Here is a 9,406-nt window from a genome sequence, read left to right as displayed (position 1 = left end):
CTATCCTCGCTCCTGCCCTCGCCCCGCCCCCTCCAGGCAGTGGTCCCAGGCCGCTGCGGGGCCGTGCGACGGGGGCGGAGATGCGGACGCCCCCTCCCACGATGCCTTGCAGCTGCGCACACGGGTGTCGGTGGGCCAGCTGAGGAGCGCCCTGCTGCAGCAGAGCGCAAGCGGGCCGCAGCCCGAAAGAGCGTAGGTCCCACGCGCGGGCATGTGCGGCATTACCCCCGGCCTACTCCAGGGGGCGCCAGACCGAGGTCCACCAACCAGGCGCGTCAGCAAAGTCACTCACAGTCAACCCTGCATCAGGAGCCACCCCTGATGTTTTCTTCTGTTTGGCTTAGTAATGGTTCCTTTGGTTAAAGACCAATTGAAACAACATAACTTGAACGCCCTTTCTAAAGGTCGTAACTGAAATCGTTCTCGTGTCGGCTCGTGTAATTTCAGTCTAGCCGACGCTAACGCATTGGTTTATATGCGTCTGAAGGACCTGGATTGGCCATCCCTGCTGTAAAGCTACTAACCGCTAGCGCTTTACGGAGGTCGGTTTGTCATCAGTCCTCTTCCTGTAGGGGCCCATTGTGTAACGCTGCTCTAAGAAGCCTCCCACCTACACTCCTGCTCTGCTCGCCTGTCTGTGAGTGTGTCCTTAAGCGTTTGACTCAGTTCTCTGGGAACGGTGCGTTTACCAGGCAGTGCCCCAGGGTGCGTTTGACAGCACGCAGAGACACTCGGGCCGCGTTGGTGAATGGAAGCGACGGCCTTGAGCGCTGTCCTCTTTGTCTGGGTCGGGCGCAGGCCTGTCGAAAGCACTCGACCTTATCAGCCACCGCCGTTTCCTCCCCGGCTGGGCCTGTGTCAAGGGCTCTGGTGTGAGACTCGTTCATTTATCAATGGGGGATTCAAAGGGGACCTGAATCAAGGCCAGGAGATTCGTCTCTGCTGTGCTGTTCTCCTGTCCTCTCTGCCTTTCTGCCTTCCTCCGCTCTTTTCTTCACCGTGCAAGCAGTGTACTCATGTAGCGTCGTTGCTCTTTAACCTTGTCCGGAATTTCAAGGGAGGGCTTTGCTAAATATCGGAATGCGCTCTTTGTTTTGATTGATACCTCCCGTGGCACAGGTGGCGCTCTTGTTCAAAAATGCGAAAATGCGGGATTTACGCAGGAGGGTATCACAGAGCCTTTAAAAATGAGGGTGGACATCTTCACCTCCACGCGGACTCGTCTAAAAGCACATTTAGACGTTAACATGGTCATCAGCTTACAGTATTGACACTGCCCTGTTGAGCTCTTAACACTGGAAATTGCTTTTGCACCGCTATGAGGAGGACTGGCCACTGGATGTGGAATCCCCAATTTTCCAGGTGTAGAGCCTCCAGTATGTGTGTGTCTGTCTGTCTGCATATTCCAGGCTTTTCCACAGCTAGGGGAAAGTCAGGAGAATTACAGGCTTTTCCATAGTTACGGGGAAGTCAGGAGAATTCCAGGCTTTTCCATAGTTACTTGGAAGTCAGGAAAATTCCAGGCTTTTCAGCAGTTAGGGGGATAACTTGGCTGCTTTTGCATGGCTCCAACATTCTGGACACAGAGCACATGGCACTCAGATACAGAGACTGGGATCTCTGATTGGCACTCTCTGTAACCCATGCTTTCCCAGACCCCTTGAAACACACTCATGCCTTTGCTTAGATAGTGAATGCTGCAGGCTGCCTCATGTGCAATATGGAATATGCAATATGCTTATGTGAATGTGTGTTTGTGTGAGTGCATGAGTGGGTTTGTCTGGCTCATCCATCTTCTGCCACGGTTTCCTCACGGCTTCCCTGTTTCTGTCCCTCCTTCCCCGACGTCACATCAGCAGCGACGGCGGGTCCGTGACCTCGTCTCTGGACTTGGCGGGAAGCCCTGCGCCCGAGGGGCGGCGCCGAACTCGCCGCTACCTGCCCGGGGGGGCGGCCGAGAGCCGCAAGACCAGCGAGCGCTTCCGGACCCAGCCGATAACCGCCACGGAGGTGCAGGAGAGCGGCGGGTAGGGGCCGCAACGCGCTCGGGCCTGGTGTGCGCCGTGAAGCCTGGAGCTGGCCTGAGTACAGCTGGCCCAGCTGGGGACGGGCGTGGTTTAACATGGAACCGCGCACACAAGAATGTATCATCCATTTAGGGTGGATTACACAAAAATGAACTTTAATATTATATATTTATGATTATTCCTCATACGGTATTCATTCATTTTTGATACTGTATGAGGAATTTTTGAGAAAAAGGGGGGAAAGCATTTAAGAAATACAACTAGCATAAATTTGAATGTTTTTGCGGAACACCCGCATGCGCACTGTAACAAGCGTAGCGCTTATGCATAACTTGCACGGTTCTTCATTTGATCTCCTCGGTCAATTTCAAGACCCGCAGGGGGTCTCAGTTCACAGTTTGGGAACCACTGTTCTATGGGGCATAACCCTTTTCCTGCCATAGGGCAAGAAGCAAGGAGCGATCTCATCTCTTGTCTGTTTTTCAGTGTTTGACCTCATTTGTCTTCTGATTTTTCTCACAGCTTCGTTGAACCTGAAGAAGGGGACACACAGAAAGGTAAAGTAACCCTCTTTCTTTCTAAAGCTTTCCGTAGAACATTTTCCCCTCTTAGTTGTGTCAAGGATTTATATCCTTAAAATTATTGGTGCACAGATTATTTTAATAGGAGTCTAATCTTAAAAATAGCACAACAGAATTACAAATGGAAGCAGATGGTAGGCAATGTGTTTGAGGAGTGCTGATATAACCACCTGGCTTTTTATGTACCCATTTTGTACTCTGTGTCAAGCTTACTTATTCTGGCCGATTATCAGATGTTGACACCCAGGGTGTCAAACTGAAAAGCTGCAGTATCTTCTAGTGTCTGTGTCTTTCAGCATGACTCATTAAATTAAGTCATTGATTTTACTTTGTTGATTCATTTTATAATTTAAGCTTTGATTTGGTCCATTTTAGCCCCATTTAGCTTTGCTTGCCTGTATTTTGCCTCATTTGGCTCTGTTTGGCCTACGGTTCGGACTTTCTCTGTCAGCATTGTATCAGCCTACCATTGTCATTATCGGCACTGCTGCGACGACGTCACTGTGTGACATCAACACTGTGGCATAAATAGCATCTCATAACATATCACATTGCAACAATATGGTGCGCATGCATTGGCATAAGACACACACACGCTCTTGGTCATTTATTCATATGGTGTTTCTCATACATTACTAAAAGGTCTTGCAGCCGGGATCCTATAAAATGCCACGCTGGTGTGGTATCGCCATGGAGATGGGCTTCTCCAGCTTTCCACATGTCTCCTGCTCTGTGCTCAGCGAGCAGAGGATTAGTTTCCTGTGCATCCAGTCAGATGGCTGCTGTTACCCTAATTTGAGAAGATTAGTCAGGGATCTGATGGTTCTGGGCTGCAGGGTTCCCTGGCTGAGCAGTGAAACACTTCCACCAGACATTTCCCAACAGTGTCTTTGCGGAGATCTGACCTAATGAGATACAATAATGGGGGTTGCTGGGTGGCTCATTCGGCTAAACGACCATGCTGTGGTGCATGGATGAGCTTCGTAGTCTTGGATAGAATTCAGACCGTGTCAGCGCCGACCGTGGCCAGTAGCTTCATAAGGTGACATGCCGTTTAGTGATTGTTTCACCCAGCGGTCAGCATTTTATCTCTGTCTGGCAACCCCTGCTGGTCAGTCGGGCGCCCGTGGGCTGCATGCTAAAGCCGCATATGAAAGGTCTTCCTCCAACTCCATATATGTACGGCCCAACGTTGGGCACCAAAAAAAAACAATCCAGACTCATGATCATCATGAGCTGCATTTCAGAAATTGGCCTGTGCATTTCACACAGTCTTCTACCAAATGCCCTACCTTCACTGGGCCCTGACGTGGCTGCGAGTCTGACGGTGTTCGCCTTGTGTCCGCGTTCTTTTCCAGCTGACGTGAAAACGGACGAGAGGGCCAACATGAGCGTCGCTGCCAAGATGACTCTCTTTAAAGTGAGTACCGCCTTCCCCGCTGCCTCTGAAACCCGATCCCCGGCCGTTCCCTGGGGGGCCTGCGCCGTACGACCTTAGCATTGTACGGAAAGGTCGCTTCCTCTGAGGACGCAGGGACGTGGCCCTGAGCGTGGGTGACCCTGATAAACCCGCAGGCCTTTCGTTTCTCTCAGGAGGCCGGTAGGAGGCTAAAGGCAGACTCGTGGTTTGTGCGTCGATGTCACTGGCTCACCGGCTGATGCCGTTTGCTCCCCCCCTTGATCGTAAATGTCGAAGCGTCTTGATCAGTTTTCCTCAGGCTTGTTGTGAACACTGAAACCGGAGGAATGCGGAATCCAGAGCAAGGTGATGTTCGCTGAAAGGGCAGCCCAACAGTTCTCATGGCTAACGCTGCCCAGTGGCTAACTCAGCGGTGGAGGGATGACCGTGCGAGGGCTTGTGTAGCCGGCTGGACTGCGGGGTAGATATTGTACGGTGGCCAGATGTAGAGACCCACCCTTTGTGGTAATCTGACCAGCGTATGAGGTTAACGGCCTCCCTCTTTAAAAAAGTGCTGTTGGGTCTTTAACGACCACGGCGCGTACAGTTTAAGCTCTCATCTGAAGGACAGCACTGTTTTCTCCCATACCCGGGCTGCTGTCTCCTTCAGCGCCCCCTGCTGACTCCCCCTGGTACTGCAGAGCGTTCCTGTGAGTATATGGCAAATGGTAAATGGACTGCATTTATATAGCGCTTTTATCCAAAGCGCTTTACAATTGATGCCTCTCACACACACACTCCCACACAAGGCTGCCTTGCAAGGTACCAGTCAGCTCGTTGGGAGCAATTAGGGGTTAGGTGTCTTGCTCGACGCCTAACCCCTAATTGGTGGCGGGGGATCGAACCGGCAACCCTCCAACTGCCAGACAACCGCTCTTACCTCCTGAGCTATGTCGCCCCCACGTATAATCCCCATGCCTAGTTACCTCTGCTGCAGTTTTAATTGTGGAGGGTAAACAGGAATTCTGTTCGTGCGCTGGGACCTGGAAGAATGCCAGAACTGCCCTGGCGCAGAGCCAGAGTCAGTAATCCCCCTGCTGTCGAGTCATCAGAAATAAAAATTGAACACTGTAACAGATCCGGGTACGATTACCGGATCGGTCGAAAAAAACCCCCGTTGTTGTGCACGAAACCGTCGTGTAAAAAAACACAACGTCTCTAATGGGTGTTTACCAGGTGCTGACCTCGGGGTCTAGAAACGTAGTATTCTGTAAGAAAGTATGTTTTAGTATGTACTCAACACCCTTTTCTCTGAGTTGGAGGTACAATACTGTAGACACACCGACAGTCCTTAAGCCAGTGAGGGTGAAAGAGAATTACAGAGCGAAGCAAGGTTAGGAGTCAGCAGGCTGATTTTGTTCATGCAATGAGTGCTGTCACAGCAAAAAAGTATATTCATGAGAAAGCATATTATGTACCAAAATTAATATTTTAAAAGTGGCTTTGTAGCATCTCAACTTATATTTCATCGACAGCTGAAGTTAAGGGGTAGTAATGCATTAGATATGTTGGCCTTATAGTTTTAAATACATATTATATGCAGTTTATCACAAAATTAGCAGTGATTTGGCAAAATAGAATTTTTCATGATGCATTTAGAGTCTCATTGTAGTTCCTGCTTGTCTGTAGTGATTACAGATTTGATTAATGGTCTCCCTGACTGCTGTAAAGCTGTGTACATCAGTAAATGTGTGGCACAGTGTTTATGTGCATGTAGAAACCATGTAGACCCACTCCAGTTTCTGCTCATGCTAAGCTAAAGCACGTCTGGGTTGAGATCACATTTCCGCGCGTCTCGCTCGAAACGCGGGGTTGCCTTGGGGTTGCGGTCGAAAAACACGAGCCTCTGTACCCCAGGCATGATTGAATGGCTCGTAGAGGCCAGGTGAAAATGCCCTGGGAGGGGGAGGGGTTACCGTTAGGAGTAATTAAGAGCCTATTATTAGATTCCCCTTTGGAGGCGGAGAGTAACGGAACACTGGGGAGTCCGGTTACCGTGTGACCCGCACGGCAACAAGGTTTCCATTCGTCACGCCGCTGCTCTGGGCCCTCCGGGTGGGCGGGGCTTGCTTCAGCAGACTCCAGCCCGTTTCTCCCCTGCTGGCCCTCCCTGTCGAGAGAAGGAACGGCTCCAGGCACGGCCAGTGGTTCTGCCCCCCTCCTCTGGAACTCTGGAGCCGGAGGAGGAACTGCCCTTCTGGTGCCCCTGACTCCCAGATTTAGAGTGACCCTCGGATGCCCCTCACCCCAGCCTCAGGCTGCCCCTCGGGTGCCCCCCACCCCTGACTCAGGCTGCCCCTCTTCCGCCCCTCGTTCCCAAATTTAGAGTGCCCCCTCATGCTTTCACTGTTTATCTTCAGGCATTTATTGCTGCTTGTTGGCGCAGACGTAAACTTTAGCCCTACCCAAGCACAGGCCTATACCTCTCTGCTATAAGTTATAAGTCAATTTAAAGAGGAATTTCAAAGCAAAACAACATTCAGCTCATTTAACTAATCAAGGCATAACTTATGATTAATTCTCTCTGTGTGGCCAAAGCTATTTCTGTACAGAGGTATCATTACATTACATTACAGGCATTTAGCAGACGCTTTTATCCAGAGCGACTTACACAACTTTTTACAGTCACTCTGGACTATCGGCAGTTAAATGTGCAAATTTTGGTAGGGGTATATGTCAAATTGATGTACAAATTTACCCTTCATCATTTTTGAAGAACTACAACAGGCAGGTAATTTGAATTTTGAGATACCTCTGACAGAGTCGACTTATTGAAGACGCAGTTCATTTTACTGTGGAATTCCCCTGTGAACGTAAACCAGGAGATGCAGGGGAGTGCTGGTATCTCAGTTCTGTCATTTTGCTGACATTTTTGCAGTGAGAATGGCTTGTGCTGATATTTTAGCGCTGTGATTTTACCGGTATCTTTGCAGTGAGAATGGCTTGTTCTGTCTCCAGGAGCTGGAGAAGACTTCTGGCCCCTCCCTCCTGAGGCCCCGCCCTCGGAGCTGCACGTCCGATTGGCGGAGTCGCCATGCCAACGATCACAGGGCGCTCACGCAGCCGGTGACCACCGAAGAGGTCGTGGAGGCCATCAGGTGGGCGTCGGCCTCAGAGCCGTGAACCAATCAGCCGTGTGCACGTCCATCATTTCAGTGGAAATTAAGCACCAGCACACTGCTCCTCATCCCTGTAAAGTGATATTGAAAGTAACCCATGAAACGTTACAGAGTTTTCGCCATTTGGCCTTTGCGGGGTCAAAGGTTACGTCTGATAAATCACTTGGGAGCATAATAGCGGCGTGTGGAAACTTTCTTCTTCTTCTTTTACCTCACAGCTTAGATTACAGGGCCAGAGAAGGCAGGTGACTGAATGACAGACCTCTTTTTCAGCAGCAAGAAACACAAGTTAGACATGTTATTCCAGTATATTTTCAATATATTCAATTCCTGTTACGGTGACTTGCTGTCATAATGAAATTTTATTTGTTGGAGATGTGTATGCTGCATCCCCCCCCCCCCCCCCCCCAAACTGCACTTCCACTGTGCTACAGGGAAGAGGGACAGTGTGCTTTAAACTGCTAAGCACATGAACACGACCAGTGCCCAAGTATGCAACTGTGACAAGTGTGCTTTTTTGGACAGCCTCAGTGTGTGTTTTAACTGCAGGGACAGAGTGCTTTTAACTGCAGGGACAGAATGCTTTAAACTACAGGGACAGAGTGCTTTTAACTACAGGGACAGAGTGCTTTTAACTGCAGGGACAGAATGCTTTAAACTACAGGGACAGAGTGCTTTTAACTGCAGGGACAGAGTGCTTTAAACTACAGGGACAGAGTGCTTTTAACTACAGGGACAGAGTGCTTTAAACTGCAGGGACAGAATGCTTTTAACTACAGGGACAGAGTGCTTTAAACTACGGGGACAGAGTGCTTTAAACTACAGGGACAGAATGCTTTAAACTACAGGGACAGAGTGCTTTTAACTGCAGGGACAGAATGCTTTAAACTACGGGGACTGTGTGCTTTAAACTGCAGGGACAGAATGCTTTAAACTACGGGGACCGTGTGCTTTATACAGACTTGGACTTTATACAGCGTGTCCCCGGCTGTGCCCTTCCTTGGGCTCTGGCCTGGCTGTGAAGGACAGGGAGCGGAGCAGTGACTCGCGGGAACGCTGTAAATCAGCGGCGGGGCCACGCTTGCGTGCGGCGTTCCCGTTCACAGATCTGCGTGCCCAGCGGCGCTATATCAGCCTCCGGCCCCTCCCGCCCCCCCCGCCCCGGCTGACCTGCGCGGAATTTGGGCTGTTCCGCTGAGCGTCGGTTCACTCCTGTGCGTCGGAATGCCCAGTGCTGTATTTCGAGCAGCAGCGGACCCAGCATGAGTTTCCTGAACCTTTTACCGTTGGAAGTTTTGTTATGCTTTCCGCACCAAGCCAAGTGCGAAGGGCCACAAAACAGAATTGCGATAAATGGGGTGAAAAAAGAGTGGTTCCCGCTCTCCAAGGTCATAATCTATGTCATGAGCTTTCAGATTATTGAAACTCCACAAAAGGCACAGATTTATGTGAGATATGATTGGCTAGCTGAAAATAAATGGGAGGTTCACTGTTGATGACCTCGCTACTGAAACTAGACAGCTGGTAAACAGTCTTCATTCTGTGTCTTTCTCTGCTCTGAACTGAGTTGGTAGAACTCAGAGATATTTGACAGATAGCGTATACTGCCACCTGTTGTCCTGGAGTATGATAACATGCACGTCATGGAAGCATCTTGAAAGTTAAATAAGCATTAATAGTCTTTGCCAGGCACTTGCAGACGTGGCAGAAGTAATCCGTTATGCTCATTGTCTCCCTCTGCTTTGCTCCTTTTCTGTCTCTGCAGACTCCCCACGCCAGCTGGACCTGCCGGGGATCAGGGCGTGAACCTGGGCGTGAACCAGGGCGGGGCCCAGGGTGTGAACCAGAGCGGGGCCCAGGCCGATGGGAACGGGCTGGAGGGAGAGAAGCCGGAGATGGAGGATGAGAGCTCCAAACTGAGCATGAGCGAGAAACTGGCCCTCTTCAACAAGCGGCCGGAGCCCGAGAGCAAGGCCCCGCCCATCTCCACGGAGGCCTCAGAGAGGCGCCGGCAGAAGGGGGCGCGCTACCGCACCCAGCCAATCACCATGGACGAGGTCAAACTGGTGAGCCTGGCCACGCCCACTCACACCTCCTCCTTCTATTTGTATAGTATACATGCATCTTTTGGGAGGTATTGTGTATTTTTAGGTATTGTATATTTAGCTTATGTTTCAATTAGACACACGTTCACTGAGTTGATGTAACCGGTTAGAAAAT

General features: G+C 50.3%; 1 protein-coding gene across 12 annotated transcripts in view; it reads left to right on the top strand.

The window, feature by feature from the left end:
- Window positions 1–9,406, top strand: part of LOC118217280 (supervillin-like) — a 43,351-nt gene that overhangs the window by 16,415 nt on the left and 17,530 nt on the right. For 10 of the 12 annotated variants that reach the window (XM_035399153.1, XM_035399160.1, XM_035399157.1 and 7 more), the window contains exons 3-8: window positions 37–192; window positions 1,857–2,027; window positions 2,550–2,584; window positions 3,967–4,028; window positions 7,026–7,165; window positions 8,952–9,252. In XM_035399153.1, the coding sequence (XP_035255044.1) occupies window positions 37–192; window positions 1,857–2,027; window positions 2,550–2,584; window positions 3,967–4,028; window positions 7,026–7,165; window positions 8,952–9,252 (865 nt within the window). The remainder of the gene's footprint in view (window positions 1–36; window positions 193–1,856; window positions 2,028–2,549; window positions 2,585–3,966; window positions 4,029–7,025; window positions 7,166–8,951; window positions 9,253–9,406) is intronic. The other 2 variants (XM_035399151.1, XM_035399161.1) reach the window with 2 other exon arrangements.

This window comes from Anguilla anguilla, chromosome 17 (assembly GCF_013347855.1).
Source record: "Anguilla anguilla isolate fAngAng1 chromosome 17, fAngAng1.pri, whole genome shotgun sequence".
NCBI lineage: Eukaryota > Metazoa > Chordata > Actinopteri > Anguilliformes > Anguillidae > Anguilla > Anguilla anguilla.
The sequence above is the reverse complement of the archived record's forward strand: the minus strand, read 5'-3'. Positions and strand labels throughout refer to the sequence as shown.